We start from the raw sequence: 17,318 nt of genomic DNA on the forward strand, positions 1-17,318 counted from the left end.
TCCTTTGATTTTCCTATCTTTTCTTTACTTGTTGGTTGATCTGTTGTAAAAAAGCAATATCACACACAATCATGCTGTATGGCCATATGTCAGCACGGATGGGGCAGAGTAACAGCCTTGCTGATGTAGGTCCGTACAGCACTCTTGCTCGTTTAATATTGCTTTAATATAAAATGCAACATTATAAACAGTGCTTCACTCATTTAAGCAGTTTTGTTTATTAAAATGGACGTCTTTACATTCTGTACATTCCACCCACACTGGCACTGATTTACAAAGCAACAAACAGTTATTAATACAGTATGTACACACCAGTATCTGTATTATTTCAGTATAAAATACATTAAATGATATAAAGAGATGTAGCAATGAAGAGGATATGAAGCTGAAAAATGAAGCATCTCTCATTAGACAATTAATGGGAAAGGAGAATTTGGTTCCATATACAGTATGACAAAACGTTTATGGAAGAAGCAGTTTGACTAACATTAGCAAATGAAAGCAAAGACCTCATATAAAGAATGTAAATTTTACAATAGAGACATTTTAAGATTTAGTTAGCATATTACATGTGCATGTGTAACTAGTCCTGCTCAACCTGCTTCGAGCGGGATTCGAACCGCGGTCTCCAGCAAGGGAAGGGGGCACACTAACCAGGAGGCTAAAGGCTACAGCCCCTAGCATCAGTCGCTAGTGCGCCTCTTGAGGCCAGGGGAGTGAGGCTTACACACTACATAGCTACCTACCAGCTGGCTACCATTACACTCACCCCATAAACCTCATTCCCATCCGGGTCACGGCACCACTGTCACTGGTCCTGATCAACCCGCTTTGACTGGGATTCAAACCAGGGGCACGCTAACCAAGAGTCTAAAGGCAACAGCCCCTAGCATCAGTCGCTAGTGCGCCTTTTGAGGCCAGGGGAGTGATGTTTACACACTACATAGCTACCTACCAGCTGGCTACCATTACACTCACCCCCATCAACCTCACTCCCATCCGGGTCACGGCACCACTGTCACAGGCTCGACCCGCTTTGAGCGGGATTCAAACCGGGGGCACGCTAACCAGGATGCTAAAGGTTACAGCCTCTAGTGTCAGTCACTAGTGCGCCTCATGGCACCACTGTTACCAGTCCTGCTCAAACCACTTCAAGCGGGATTCGAACCAGGGTCTCCAGCATGGGAAGCAGGTGTGCTAATGAGGCGGCTAAAGGCTACAGCCTGTAGTGTCAGTCGCTAGTGCGCCTCTTGAGGCTATGCACTTGTTCAGGGTCTATAAACCAGGGGATTATGTACAATACCCAAAGTGTTTCTTATTTTTGTTTTTACGGTTTCATCATCCTTATAACTAATGATCACTAATGATGTTAGACTCATGTTGTAGGCGACTGCTTATCCTACGGTTCTGGTCCTACGTAGCCGAGGTCACTTTAGTATTGATTTAGTAGGCAGTGTTTATTGTGCTCTTTTTTTTTTATCACAGCTTAAGCACTCTTAAGACATGAGGACACATGCCCACACCAAATGCATTTGAGAAACAAAACGGTAGTGATGTAATAATCAATTTTAGCTTTTTGTTCTATCATGTTTAACAAGCACAGCACAGCCGGAGTCCATTGATTAGTTTAAAATGGTTAATGATATGCTTAAAATATTCTTTATATTATAAGATCTTTATAAGAATAATGAGATACTGTATAGTCCCGGTTCAGTACATGTTAAGCTCAATCAACAGCATTTGATGCATGTTGATTACCAATAAATTAATTTCAACTTGTCCCTCTTATTATTATTGTTACAGTAATGCACTAACAATGGAAATGGACGATGAACATGTGTGTTAACATTATAGCCTGTAAGTTATATCCAATTTTACAACTTCATTGACATGACAACGCAATGGTGTTAATCCGAAAATGACTTAAATTCCATTTGTAAGCCCCTCATATTATCTTCGATTTTTGGTTTTAAGAAAAGAGTCAAAACAATGTTTTGTGGGTATCAACATTATGCAATAAATACCACGGATTGTACTGAACCCGGAATATTCATTTAAGATCACTTTGCATCCTAAACCAAACTTCAGAGGGAAATATTAAGCCGAATCACCCCTCCAGCTCGGGACAATGGAGAAATACACCCTGTTGGGTTGTTTACTCTTCTCCATATCACTGCGATGTAACTTTAAATAGCAAAGCAGTCTTCTCCGATTTGGCTGTAGCTAGATGAACAAGGAACAGTTTCGAAAATCTTCCCTTTTATCCGGTTTAAATGTCTGCGACTAAACGGTTAAAGCCAGTTATTATGATGACAATCATATTCATAATTAAATCAGCATTTTGTCCCATCAAGTATTTAATGGACCAGGACAGAGGGTGTAAGCAATGATGTAAGGCTGTAACTGTCACTCTCGGAGCAAAGAGAAATGAACTTTGGTGTTTGTTAACACATAGCATACACACCTTTTTAACAATTCTGCTTTCTTGGGAAGAGATGGTCAGGACACTGAAATATAAGGATTTTGACCTCAACCATGCTAATGGTTTGTAAACAACCGTTAAATTGTAAGCATGGACTGCACTTCAGCTGCAATAAGTGTCCACTGATTTTGAGTTTTAAAACATTTACAATGCATTTATATATTTAAAAGCAAATTAATTTCAAAAGGGCCTCTGAATCAGCCGTCATAAAGCAATGCTAAAGAGATAAACCAAGAGACAATGTTGATGTTTTTTTGGATCTATAACTTTTTGTTTGACGTTCATTAAAATGTTCAATCTCTCGTATTCATTGACAGTGTTGCATGTACACACAGAGGGACAATGGAATAAACAGTTCTCAAACACTCGCACACTCAGTCACTGGCTAGCTCCGTCACACAGGAAACTTGATTTGTATAGCAGGGTCTTGCTCGCTGCGAACGAGCATGTATGGGCTTTGAACGGGTGCCCTATGCACTCAGCCCTCACTCCATGCATGTGTGCTGCAAAACAGCATCTGTTGACTGTCCGACACAGTACTGATCAGCTTCATGTGTGGTTGCTGTGGTGGGCGTTTTCATTTTGCCGCTCTACTGGCAAGTCCAGGGCTTTCTTGGCGACACAGTGAATATGGACAGGCGTTCCGCCGGGCAGGCAGGCGCAGTCTGGCTCGCTAAAGGTATTGTGGCACAGCCGGCATCCCTTATTTTCAGATACTAATATTGGGCCTCCTCGATACTTCAGCTGCGCAACACAGAAAAAAAATATATATCGAGTTTTGACGCTGTATTAGCGATCTCATAGAGAACTGCATGAAGTTAACACTTAGTTTCAACTCACCCGGTCATGCTGAAGCTGGAGGTTTTCTGCTCGTGCCAGCCCCACTGCAACCTGTGAAGTGCAACGTGCATGCACACTTGCCCTTACTGCCCCACACAGGAAAGGACGGAGCAGCGGCAAAGACCACTCCTCTGGGAGGAGCTTTAAAACCAACACCGCGTCGAAAACGTCAGCATGCTGGTTAAGCAAGTCAACGGCGGCTACGGTTTGAGCCCCTCCTGGTACATCCGGGTCCAGATAAACACTCAAGAGTTGGTGGAAAAGGTTCTGACGGTAGGCCTGGTCCTGACACGCAGAGGCCCAGGAGCAGTATTCCTCCGCAGCAGGGGAGTCTTTGAGCTGGTGCACTAGAATGTGTAAGGCCTTGTCATGTTCCTCTAACTTCCCATGTAGTGTAGCTCGCTCAAGTAGCAGCAACTCAGAGTCCTGAAGTTTACCTGCAAGCACACAAGCAGCTAGCACTGGCACCACATTACAGTTAAAAATGAATGACAAACGTCAACGTGCGTGCATGAACAGTCGACAAATACAACGAGCCATATCTGCAAACCCAGGGAAGATCAATAGATCTTTGCATACATCAATACAACCATCTGCTCCGCTCTCACGTCTGCTGGTGGTGCCTGCCACCCACTGGAAATTGGAAAGGGAAATAGAGCAAAAGGAAGTGAGAAAGGCTGTCCAAGACATTGGTTCACAAGTAGTGGGTACCCACCTAGTAGTAACTGGACTTTATACAGACTGGACTCTTTCAGTAACCGTTGTAGTTTCTGGCGGGCAGCAGACAGTTGCTCCTCAGTGGCTGATGGTCGTGAGATAAGGCTCAGCACTCTGTCTGCATACAGCACAGCCAGATGTGTGTGATACTTCTCTTTCTGAAATAGCACAGACACAATACACGAAGGGGACTTGAGGAAAATGAGAGCCTTGTCACTGAGTAGACGATTTTGTCCAAACTGCCTGGGAGAATAGTTGCAGGGACAGCGCCAAGAGCAAGCTGGGATCAATTACTTTGCCTTTACTGTCTATACTGGAATCTGTACTTTGATTTGTGGACTGCTCCGACCAGGGCTAGAGCCCAAGACTGCTTACCAAGATCCTTCATTACTATACAAAGACCACCCAACTGGTTGTAGAGCACTGGAGTGAACAATAGAAAAATGCTTAGGCACAGTAGTGATCTTACTTGCAATCTCTTCTCCAGTACCAGGTGTTCCAGGTAGAGCAGAAGACCTTGATTGTGCTTCTGCAAATACGTAACAACATCATCTGGGTTTAACTGCCCCCTCTTTTCCTCAGAGATTGGCCTTTTGGTGAAGATCTGTACACCAATCTGTAGGTGATACATGAGAAGGCATACTAACAGTCAATAACATCCTGTAGGTGAATGACAGGGCCCATTAAATATGGATCCCACTCATTACAAGCATAAAACACACACCTTTTGATCTTTCTGTAATGCCCAGTCTGCATGCTGCCACACAAGGTCAAGGTTGGAACAGAAACTAAGAAAGTCCACAACATATTCAAACAGATCTTGTCTTGTTGAGTCCAGGAGATCCCCGTTGACAATCTTAACCCACATCTAAACAGGACGAAAGAAGAGTTCTTGTTCATACATTACGGTGATGTTATTTTAATAGAATTACATCCTACTTGAAGGAGAATTTTAGGTGTCATTATGTGTGTAATTACTTCCATGTTAAAACACAAAATCACATAAAAGGCAGCATAAAAGTAATCTATAAGACTATTCAGAAGAGATATGATAAGTGTGGGTGACAAACAGATCAATATTTAAGTCCTTTTTTACCATCAATCTCTACTTTCACTTTCTTTTTGCTGATTTGCAGTCTTTGTGCATATCGCCACCTACTGGGCAAGGAGAATATATAGTAAAAAAAATATAGTTACTCACCCACACCTATCAAATCACTTCTGAAGACATGGATTAAAACACTGGAGTCTTATGGATTACGTTTATTCTGTCTTTATGTGCATTTTGGAGCTTCAAAATGTCATGTCTAGACATTGTATATTGGCTTCGCTATTCGCAACGCATCATTTTAATTAATTTCAACTGACTGAATACTATTCGCAAGACTACAATGTCATTTAAATATAAAAATTATGGCGCACCGCATCACGTGACGTCAATTTCTGTGAAGTGCTTCTACGGGATTAGTGTCTCTAGTTTTGTTTGATATGCAGCTTTAAATAAGCCATACATTTTTTGCACTTCAACGTGCTGATAAACATGACGTGACATGCATGTATATGGACATAAGGACCACATCAAAAGTTGAAAAAACATGTGTTGTGTTTAATAATTTTCAACATTAACACATCTGTGGGTCATTTCACTACATTTTAATATAAGTTGTTATATTTTATTATGTCATCAAATTAATCCCTTACACCAAAATACCTAATTTTGTACAATATGATTCTTTTCATTAATATTAGTAAATGCATTTATATATAATTTCTGTATATTATCACATTGAGAATGTATTCATGCAAAAGCTGATAATGTGTCTTTCAGAGGCTTTATATGGAGTTAGGTTGAAAACAAGCTGCATTTCAAACTGTTCTGAAACCAGTGCTGACAGACAGCACACTGGAGGTTAAGTCATTCACTAAATAGGGAGCATCCTATATCTCTCCATGCAGTTAAGTGCATTCACTAAATATGGAGCAAGGGAGCATCCTATAGCTCTCTATGCAGTTAAGTGCATTCACTAAATAGGGAGCAAGGGAGCATCCTATAGCTCTCTATGCAGTTTAGTGAATGCACTTAATAGGCAGCAAGGGACCATCCTATAGCTCTCTATGCAGTTAAGTGCATTCACTAAATAGGGAGCATCCTATAACTCTCTATGCAGTTAAGTGCATTCACTTAATAGGGAGCAAGGGAGCATGCTATAGCTCTCTATGCAGTTAAGTGCATTCACTAAATAGGGAGCAAGGGAGCATCCTATAGCTCTCTATGCAGTTAAGTGCATTCACTAAATAGGGAGCAAGGGAGCATCCTATAGCTCTCTATGCAGTTAAGTGCATTCACTAAATAGGGAGCAAGGGAGCATCCTATAGCTCTCTATGCAGTTAAGTGCATTCACTAAATAGGGAGCAAGGGAGCATCCTATAGCTCTCTATGCAGTTAAGTGCATTCACTCCTAAAATCTGATTAAAAGTTCAGTTTCAGGCTGCAGATGATGTTTGAATCATGGGACAATGATCATCAGTACATAGATTCACAATTTATAACGTATAATTGTATTTTAACATGGTTGGCAGTGATTGGATGATGCTGGTCATTACTTTTAATCAGAATTGTTTATTCAGCTTTATAGAAAATCAGCTGTAACGTCTGTAACATCTCAAAAACAAGAATAACCAACAAACACTCCCGGACACATAATGCACAATTTGATGAAAAAAATAATATTCTATAGCTTGGTATGAAGCTGTCCACATCTGCTTTGCATGTTTATTTGGGGCTACAAGTTACAAATCAAAAAGGTAATGGAAAATGCACACAGCAGTCACGCTCGAGTCTCAGGAGGTTAAATGGACCTACAGCGCTGAAATATTCTTCTAAAAATCTTTTGTCATTTGTGTTCTGCACAAGAAAGTCATACACATCTGGGATGGCATGAGGGTGAGTAAATTAGAGAATTTTCATTTTTAGGTGAACAATCCCTTAAACATTTGCAGAACACTTTACTAGCTTGTAACAATAACCAAAAAGTTCAAATAGATCATAGTGTAGAAGCAGATCCCACCTGTAAAGCAGCAGAATCTTGACCATTGTAGTGATATAGAAGCCCAAGAGCAAAATACCTGAAGAGAGGAATGCCATTAAATGTCAAATCACACACAATCATTCAACCAGTGTCAAACACTAACATTTAAAGCTTTTATTCATGTGCTGCCATGGCAGCTTCAAATTCTGCAACTGCAGTGAATAACTGGACACAGGGCATGGATGACTCATGCATCATAATGGTCAAGAGACAACAACCAAAAACACTACAATTCATATTCAGCAAAGGTGTTGCAAACATGGAACTATTGCATTCTTTGCTTTCTTGAAAAAAAAAAAAAAAGTTGTATAAGGTCAAAACTGGACTGACTCAAAGAACAATAAAAGTGAGTACCCACTTGTGATGTTTCTCCAGCCAGGGGGCACAGTCTGCCAGGAGGCAGGCGTTGTCAGAGGCCAGCAAATCCAGAAGACTTTCGTGGCCGGTCTCTGCGTAAAGCTTCAGCAACGCCGTGTCCACATCTTCACGGAAACCATTAGCACTGTCGCTGCTGCGCACCTCGTGCAGGTAGCTAATGAGGAAACGTTTGAAATGCTGTACTTTCTCCTGGTTTCCCTGCGTCAGATGGTTCAGGTCAGCAAATTCGTGAAGTGGTGGATGGCACCGTGTGAAGGAGGAAGAGGCGGGCAGGAGCAGTGGATAAAGGGAGATCAGCTCCCGTACATCCAGCTGACCCTTTCTGAGATATAAAACAAAATACATAAAATGAGACACTTCGTATCTGAATTATTTTCCCATTTAAATGAAGAATTCAAAGACAGCTTTATTGTTGAGGCAATGGATGAACACGTTTGATGCAGTCATTAATAAATAAACATTCTTGTTTTTTTGTCTTTATTAATAAAAATAATTTTAATGCTGTATTTAAAAATACACATTATTGTGGAAAAGCTTTCATGTTTGAGTAATGTTTTTACCATGAAAGCCAATCCAGTCGTACCTCTTGCCTAACAGGTCTACACAAGTGCAATGTGTTAAATATTACAGCTGAAGTCAGAAGTTTACATACACTTAGGTTGAAGTAATTAAAACACATTTTTTAACCACTCCACAGAGTTCATATTATTAAACTAAAGTTTTGGCGAGTCGTTTAGGACACCTACTTTGTGCACGACATGAGTAATTTTTCCATCAATAGTTTACAGACCGATATTTTCAAAAATTCCAGAAAATTATGTCAGGCCTTTAGACAAATAGCCAATTAGCTTCTGATTGGAGGTGTACCTGTGGATGAATTTTAAGGCCTACCTTCAAACTCAGTGCCTCTTTGCTTGGCATCATGGTGAAATCAAAAGACCTCAAAAAAAATAATTGTGGATCTCCACAAGTCTGGTTCATCCAAATGCCTGAATGTCCCACGTTCATCTGTACAAACAATAGTACACAAGTATAAACACCATGCAACCACACAGTCATCACACCGCTCAGGAAGTAGAGGCAAAAAAGTGCAAATCAATCCCAGAACAACAGCAAAGGAGCTTGTGAAGATGCTGGAGGAAACAGGTGGATGAGTATCTATATCCACAGTAAAACGAGTCCTATATGGACATCACCTGAAAGGCTGCTCAGCGAGGAAGAAGCCGCTGCTCCAAAACCACCATAAACAAGCCAGACTACAGTTTGCAAGTGCACATGGGGACAAAGATCTTACTGGAGAAATGTCCTCTGATCTGATGAAACACAAATTTTAACTGTTTGTCCATAATGACCATCGTTATGTTTGGAGGAAAAAGGGTGAGGATTGCAAGCCGAATAACACCATCCCAACCATGAAGCATGGGGGTGCAGCATCATGTTGTGGGGGTGCTGCAGGAGGGACTGGTGCACTTCACTAAATAGATGATGACATCATGAGGAAGGAACATTATGTGGATATATTGAAGCAACATCTCAAGACATCAGCCAGGAAGTAAAAGCTCAGTCACAAATGGGTCTTCCAAATGGACAATGACCCCAAGCACACCTCCAGAGTTGTGGTTAAATGGCTTAAGGACAACAAAGTCAAGGTATTGGAGTGTCATCACAAAGTCCTGAAGCAAGGAGGCCGACAAACCTGACTCAGTTACTCCAGTTCTGTCTGGAGGAATGGGAGAAAATTCCAGCAACTTATTGTGAGAAGCTTGTGGAAGGATCCCCAAAACATTTGACCCAAGTTAAACAAATTAAAGGTAATGATACCAAATATTAACAAAGGGTGTGTAAACTTCTGACCCGTTGGGAATGTGATGAAAGGAATAAAAGCTGAAATAAATCATTCTCTGGACTATTATTCTGACATATTATTCTTAAAATAAAGAAGTGATCCGAAGACAGGGAATGTTTTCTACGATTAAATGTCCGGAATTGTGAAAATGTTTTTGGCTAAGATGTATGTAAACTTCTGACTTAAACTGTACATAGTTTTGGCAATCTCTGAGATGAATTAATTAATATTTCTTGCCATTTGACAGAAGTGGTAGTTTCAAACACATGCCAAATTCAACACTGACAATTCTCTGAGCAATTTATTCAGCTATTAGACAAGTTTCTGTTCTCCATTCATCAGCGTGCAGGGTCAGGTGTGCAGAGGGAGAAGCAGCAATTAGTAAAGAAGTTAATTAACTCTATTCAGTCATCCTCTGAAACATCTGGTCCCGAGTGGCAGTTAACAGTATTAATTACAGGACAAAACGATTCACCTAAAATGTTCTTTTGCTTCTAAAAACTCAAGCTGGCCAAACTGGATGAATCCTGCTTGTTGGAGAATTCTTTTGTGCAATTTCTAAAACAAAAAAAGACAAAAGGAAAAACATCATTTAATATTGCCAGTCTTCCATCAAACAAAGGCGCTCTCGTGTCTCGCCATTTGGAAGAACAGTTTGGTGTACCTGATACTTTTCTTTGGGAATATTTCTCTGTGCAGCTTCTGTGAGCGTCAGCGCCTCTTCGACTCGATGGCTTGCTAAGAGGTCTTGGATCTGACGCTCCAGAGGGAGAGGCACCAACATATACACTGCCTTAGTAGAGGCCAACACCACCTTACCTGAGAGAAGGGACAAGACACCATCTTACCAAGGAGAGCAAATGAGGGAATGACGCAATTCAATGGCTTCTGGGAGGAAAAAGACATTAGGTGTTCTAAATTTACAGAAAAGCCTGTATATGTGAAAGGTACAAGTTCAACTCAATGGACAGCATTTGTGGCATATGTTGACATGAAAATGTGAAGAGGCCTGCAATCAACTGCGATCACGGCAGTTAAGGTGTTTACATACCACACGAAATCGTCATAATGGGCAAAAAGAGTCAACTGGTTTATTCTTACAGCATCCCCATTTTCCATACATATAAAAGGAGCGTGTTACTGTCATATAATTATGACTGACATTCAACAAAAAAGCAGTTAATGCACAAAAGAACACAAGTCTATATTTCTATTCATATGATTCATTTCATTAAGCCCATTCAACACTACCAACTTCTTCTAAATGTGCTGTCTGTTTATATCGCTGGTGCTTGAGGAAATGGACTATATAACGGGATGCAGATGATGCAATAACCGGAGAAGAACCTCAGAATTGAATTGCACTTGACCCAGCCCATTAGCGCATTGAGCGTGCAATTTGCCAAACCCACTTGCGCCTAGACTTAGCACATGCTTGCATGAAAACACCAAATCCTCATGACCATTGAGCTTATGATTTATTGGCGGCTAAAAAAAAATCAGATTAATCACAATCTTCATTTAAACTATCTTGATATCAATTCTTAAATCCCAAATCAATCTTTTACTCTATGCACAACCCTCCACTTTAATGAGAAGAAATCACTCACATTTGCAACCAAATTTTGCGCTATACGACTAAAATGTAAACACAGTATGTTGAAAGGCTGGTAAATGTTCAGATTTCACTCCCCAGTAATTGTGTAGTTTAGTGGTGAAGTGTTCAGCAGTGAGATGCTTTTACTGCACGTTGAGAGTTTAAAGTTGACGCGTGTAATGCGTGTCCAAAGACAAGATCCACGCGACCCATTTATCATTGAATAATGTCTCTTTTAAAACCCTTTACAGTCAGTTATTGATCAAAAACAACAAACAATAAACATTTCATTCTAATCATGCATCGCACAGATGAGATAAAGCCGTTCGAGTCCTCTCTCGTTAACATGCGCTCATTTAAAGGCGCGGTTTACAGAAGTATTTTTCTTAAAGAGACAGTACCGCTTTTAGCACGTGTTCAACAAATCAATGTAAATACTTGTAAATAATGCAAATTATGCATTTAAACAACAAACATATAACAAATACAATATGAAGTATAATATCTTATCTATTGATTAAATACATGGATTCTTTTCATTTCGGAATCATTCGGAATGTAATTGGGAAATCTGTATCAATACCCAGCCCTAGTGCTCAACACAAGTGACACGAAAGGCCCTTGAAGCTGCAGATTGCTGGTGTTGTTAACATATAAAACACTGATTTCACAACAGCCAGATTTATGGAAATAAATGCACTAGCATTAAATAGACAACACTGAGAAAATATGAGAATGTGACAGGTACAAGATTCAACAGCTGAAAAGTAATCAAATTTGTGATCGCCATAATAGTGTGTCTTTGCTGCAACGCGTTGACTGGCTTGATTTAATCTTGTCATAACACATTACATAAGGTGTTTCTGATCCTGACTAAACTGCCTTCTCTACATTCTCTGCACTGCGTGTTTTATCAAAACACTAATGAATCTGGTTTACCCCTTCTGATTCAAGCCGTCACACGGCTTGACAGGACAAAATTTCCTTGCTGCTTTGTATGGAAATTTACCTCAGCAGCACTTCAGAGAAATCAATACTTAGGTAGTACCGCAGTCTAGTGTTCCTATCTAAAGGAATCCCAACGAAGACACTGGATATCTTTCTATATAATTGTCTTAATTGGTGACATTTCTGCTGCCTCGATAAACTGTTCTTTTTATATGGCCTCCAGAGACTCTATGGTTGATAGTTTCCAGTCAGCATTCAAATTAAAGCACAGGGTGAATATGTAGCTTAAACGCAAGGCACAAATACAGTTTCCATCTCAAAGATTGCAGAAAGCATCACATACTCTACTGTAAATGTGAACAGTTTGCAATAATTATAAAAAAATCTAAAACAGGCCTAATTATGGGAGCGAACTCATACCTTCAAAATCCTGCAGGAGTTGTCCATCTCTAAAGGACAGTGTCTGTTTGAGCTGCTGGTCCAACATGCTGTGAATGGTCACAAAACCTTCATCCAACGCAACCACATACGGAAAACACACAGCCGCCGCAATCACGCTCTCGGACCAACTCACCGGGGCACGCTGAGATATGCCCTCTGCGTTAGCAAACATTCCTGAGAGAGAGAGATACAGAGAGAAGCGTCACTCATCATGAACAATCACCATGACGACAACCGAGAAGAGCGATTCTGTGATCAGAGAATTTGGATACTAAACGCCACAGAATGGGTGGAACGCTCCATCACCTTTAACATAAGTGTAATGATGACACAGAAAGAAAATCATGAAAAACATCCCTTCCAAATGTTCATGTTTGAGAAGTGTGACGAGGAAGAGGGCGTGGCTGGGCCGTGAAGGTGCACGGCTGGTGCGGAGTCAGCTGATCAGCAGGAGAGTGAGATAAAGGGGAGCCGGAGACGCCAGTTCGAGAGAGACATGTGACCGCTGTATGTGTGTGCGTTTTTGTTTTAAGTTGAATTTCTGTCATTAAGGTTACACTGACTGTTCTTCCAGTTCCCGCCTCCTCCTTGCCCATCCTTTGCCTTTTACATTGGTACCGAAACCCAGGAAGGAGGAGGGATGCACTGTCGAGGAGTCCTCGCCGCTGCCATCCGCCAGGAAGGAGAGAAGCCGTTCCGACCGCCAGGGGTCGGAGGACTCGCTGCTGTCCGCCCGGGGAGGAGCGGCTGTCGTCCGCCAGAGGGCGAAGGAGTGGTTGAGGACCAAGCGACAGCATGTCCAGGGACCGGCGAGCAAGTGTTTGTCTCTCTCTCTCTCTCACACTCTCTGTGTGTCTCCCGCTCACCCCTTCCCTCCTCCTCGTCACAACAAGCTTTTATAGATAATTTGAATATCAGCCTCAAGATTTGATCATCTGAATGTCTGTGCTGACCAAAGTGCTTTAATGAGACATTGGAAAGCTTCATATCGATGCGTATCTGTATTTAAATTTGAATATATTCAAAAATCAAAAACACTGCTCTAATCAGTGCTGTTTGGGATTAACTCACCAAGCCCGCCTGGGGCAGCCAGGAGAAACTCTTCCCGGCTGATCCTCTTGACGATGGGTTTCCTCTCTTCACAGTCGTAAGGAAACAGGTCCTGAGAGGCTCCTGTGCTGTAGTTCAGAATCATATATCGTGTGGGAAGGGCCATGCAGATAAAGTACCCATCCAGGCTCAAGGTACAGGGCTGCTCTGGTGTGGTCACTTCCTTTAACATCTGCACCCGGTCCTCGTGGAGCGTACAGATCTGGACCGCCCGTCTGCGTGCCGACACCACTGCCATTTCCACGCAGAATGGGTCTCCAGTCACAGGGTTCTCGTTAATACAAAACGAAGTCACACCTTTAAGCTTAGTGCCCCCAGTGGGCACAGGCTCTAGGGTAACCATATCCACAACAATGATGGTTGAATCACAGAGGACAATTAGCCGTTCCAAAGCAGAGGCCGCCTTTAGCTCCACCACCGGCTTCTTCAGACCCAGGTATTTGTGCAGAAGTTTCTGGGCATTGTAGGCCAGCTTACCATTGGCTGTTGTGTGCTCCTCTAGTAGGAAGTGATGGATGAAGCAGTCATTGGTTCCCAGGTACAGGTGTTTGCCGCAGCACTCGATGCATTCAATGTTAACGCGCACCTTTTCGCCCATCAACTGCTCCCGCACCACGGCGGCAACCAGCTCAAAAGCTTTCACACTCATGGTGCCACCCACATCTATGGCAAGAGAGAGGAGGCAAACAGAAACATACACTAAGATTAGATTCACCCAGGCAATGACAAGCTGTACCATAAGGGAGACGCTGATGTGTGTACATGTGTACGGAAATTACGATCGATATTAAAGGGATAGTACGTTCAAAAATGAAAATGCTTGCATCATTTACTCACCCTCATGATATCACAGGTGTGTTTGACTTTCTTTCATCACCAGAACACATTTGAATAAAAATATCTCAGCTCAGACGGTCCTTAAAATGCAAGTGGATGGTGATCAGACTTTTGAAGCCCCCAAAATCACAGACAGTCATTGTAAACATCATCGATACGACTCCAGCGGTTAAATTAATGTATTTTAAAAGGGATACAATAAATTTTGGTGCAAAAAAGATAAATAATTAAGTAGTTTTTCACTATAATCCAATGCTTCTGTTCAGCAGCGGTATGTGCATGTAATGTAATCGTATTGGCATGTTCACGTGAGAACTGATGCACGTGCAGCACACCCAGAATAGCAGCGCTGTTTACAAGTGAGGAGGAGGAACACTGTACAGAAGCTTGGTTGGTTAAGGTTTAGATCTGTATTTATATGTTTCTTTACAGATGGTGCGTTTGTGTGTTTATCCTGGATGTCTCAACCGAGAGGAGAATGTGAGATGAAGCCTAACGGAAGCAGTGATTTAGAGTTACTTTCCTTTTTGGAGCTTCAATATTCTGGTCACCATTCACTTGCATTGTATGGACCTACAGAGGTGAGATACTCTTCTAAAAATCTTAATTTGTGTTCAGCAGAAGAAAGAAAGTCATACACATCTAAGATGTGTCCCTTTAAAGAAGCATTTAATGTCAGTAAATGAAAGTTACTTGAGAGAGAGAGAGAGAGAGAGAGAGAGAGAGAGAGAGTTTTGTTCAAACTACCAAAGGTCAAGTTAGCTCAAACATAATAAATATAATATCACATCTATCCAACAGCCCAAACTGAGCAATAATGTGAACGGCAGACAGAAATGAGAATGAGTCTGAGCAAGTGCTTTGATTGAGGATGATCCGCAGTCTACTTTTGGACATCATAGGCTTTCTGATCGAACGGCCCAAACGTATGATGTCAACAATGATAGGCAGCTCACTAGGTTAGGAGACAGCCTGTGTGTGTCTGATGTCGTGTGTGCATGTTGCGGCATGCGAAGAGCGCAAATGAGGCGACAGGTGATGTGAGAGAGACCCGAGCGCATTTCATACCCCAGCCGTGGCCAATGTGGTCCTGATCAGAGAGATAGCAGCGTTTTAACGGCCTGCCCGCATCATTCAAGCGCCCCACTCCACCTCCACTCGCTAGCCCTGCTCTAGCGCTTCCTGTTTCTCTGTCGAAATACATCCGGCCACGTGATGAGTGTGGGTCCAGAACCCTTCTAATTGTGGGTCTACAAGCTAAACCTAAAATAGCATAACGCGGCTCTCCCATATACATTCTATGGGCGGTACACTTCCGAGTAGACAAGAGGCCGTTCTTTTTGAATGGATGTCTATGGAGGAGATGCATCAGTGTGCTGTATAACTGCTTTTGTGAGGAAAAAGCTCATCACTTAGTGAATTTACCACCTTTTAGCTCATATATAACGTTTTTTACACAAAACAATACTTTTGGAATGAACTATGTGTGGAGTATACTACGATAAATTGACGTTTTATAAGATAAGATTGATTCGCTTAAAATCGGATGATTTTGCGACAGGTAGATGTCAGTTTATGGCTCTCCCATTCATTTGGATGGTATCCGCAAACGGTGACTTACTGTCGTAACACGCTAGATGACGTTACGCTCTTTCATGTTGTAGAGCCGCGGAGGTTGTGATTTAATATAAAATAATCTCTGGTGGGTCCCGGCTTTTTGAACTCGAGAGCGTATTAAATCGTAGAAATCGAAATAGATTGTATAAACGTAATCGTAATTTTAAAAAAATATTTATAAATTAATGACCACTCACATGAGATGAAGAATCCAGTCATATCACCTTATAGGGGCGTTCCCGTCTATTTTAAATAAACAGACTCTACCTTTTATGTTTTTTTTCCTACACTCTGTCAACTTACTTACAATGAAAGTACAGTCATTCCCAAAGGATTTTTTTGGGGGTGGACCTCCAATCCTCTAGAGGGGTCCGGGGACATGCTCCCCCGTAAGAACATTTTGTACATTTTAAAGTTAAATAATTCCATCTGGTGCATTTTGAGAGCAGAATTAAGAGGCTAGTGTTGTGGTCTTGTAAACAATTTTGTGCTCTTAAAGCTGCAGTAGGCAACATTGAAATAAATTGAATTGTGAGAAACAGCGCCCCCAATTCTTCCCCATATACATGATGCTCTTCACCACCAGCCAGGGTTTAATTGACAGAGCCCAGGTCTGCCTCGCCAAAAGCGATTGGCTACAATTAGCTGGGTTGACACTACCCGACCCACAATTTACCCTCAGAGCTCGAGTCTGTGGTGCTAACTAATCTCTCACAGGGCCTCATTTAATTAGACACCGTGTCTCTTCCTCATCTGGGGTTTGACATCTCTTAAAACGTTTTTGTATCCTCATTCTGAAAAGCGTAAAAACTAGGTATGTCAGTTTCAGCTTTTTATCTTTTAATGTTACCTCAGACTGCTAACGATAGCTAGCTAGTGAAGCCATAAGTAGTGTAACATTATGCCACACAACCTTTTATTTTATGTTATTATGAGACTGAGAAGTGCAAAAATATTTTAAATGAGAAGTGTAAAAATGTTTTTGGTTTAAACATGTCATACATTCTGCTTCCCACGGATCTCCACCTGGACGAAAGCATGGGACATTTTTGTGCAAATCTTCTGTACATTTTCACTTTTGTTTGGGCATTCACAGTAATGCCTTGTTATTGGACACTTTCACTCATGGATTAAATGCATCAAAGCTGACTGCGAATTGTGAATTTGTTCAATGGCTTTTGACAACCTTTGAGCTTGAATGATGCTACATCCATGTCGTTAGGTTTCAATGTAAGTCCAAGACAACATTGATAAAAAGTTGAGTGACTGGAGGGGTTTGTCTACTGAGGAGGAGCACTGTGTGTATAAACCAAGTGTGCCGCACAAGCCCTCAAAAGTGAAGCCAAAACGTCTCGATCGCCCCCCGGTGACTGGTCCTAGTATAGGTCATAAACCCCGCCTCCCCATGTTATTCAA

At 41.5% G+C, this 17,318-nt stretch overlaps 1 protein-coding gene across 2 annotated transcripts; it reads right to left on the reverse strand.

Moving 5' to 3' along the window:
• Positions 1 to 678: 678 nt before the first annotated feature.
• Positions 679 to 15,464, reverse strand: tgfbrap1 (transforming growth factor, beta receptor associated protein 1). Of its 2 annotated transcripts, XR_007971857.1 has the most exons (13): positions 15,354 to 15,464; positions 13,410 to 14,111; positions 12,318 to 12,512; positions 10,017 to 10,171; positions 9,828 to 9,910; positions 7,487 to 7,828; positions 7,108 to 7,165; positions 4,764 to 4,907; positions 4,509 to 4,655; positions 4,038 to 4,197; positions 3,323 to 3,759; positions 989 to 3,226; positions 679 to 764 (listed from the first exon to the last, which is right to left on the reverse strand). XR_007971857.1 is itself a non-coding variant. In XM_052140493.1 (12 exons), exons 2-12 carry the CDS (start codon positions 14,095 to 14,097, stop codon positions 3,032 to 3,034), a joined length of 2,604 nt encoding a protein of 867 aa, XP_051996453.1. In that variant the 5' UTR covers positions 14,098 to 14,111; positions 15,354 to 15,464; the 3' UTR covers positions 966 to 3,031. The 2 variants fall into 2 exon arrangements, 1 of the variants encoding a protein (XP_051996453.1); XM_052140493.1 differs by lacking the exon at positions 679 to 764 and having other exon boundaries at positions 966 to 3,226.
• Between the last annotated feature and the right edge of the window lie 1,854 nt (positions 15,465 to 17,318).

This window comes from Xyrauchen texanus, chromosome 13 (assembly GCF_025860055.1).
Source record: "Xyrauchen texanus isolate HMW12.3.18 chromosome 13, RBS_HiC_50CHRs, whole genome shotgun sequence".
NCBI classification, from domain to species: domain Eukaryota; kingdom Metazoa; phylum Chordata; class Actinopteri; order Cypriniformes; family Catostomidae; genus Xyrauchen; species Xyrauchen texanus.

What these genes read in the sequence shown, in the direction of transcription:
- tgfbrap1 (XM_052140493.1), bottom strand. Translation starts at nt 14,097, where the DNA reads ATGAGTGTGAAAGCTTTTGAGCTGGTTGCCGCCGTGGTGCGGGAGCAG. An exon ending in GGCTGCCCCAGGCGGGCTTG is followed by an intron (nt 12,513 to 13,409) that starts GTGAGTTAATCC and finishes TCTCTCTCTCAG; the next exon opens with GAATGTTTGCTAACGCAGAG. An exon ending in CATTACAGAAAGATCAAAAG is followed by an intron (nt 4,656 to 4,763) that starts GTGTGTGTTTTA and finishes TATCACCTACAG; the next exon opens with ATTGGTGTACAGATCTTCAC.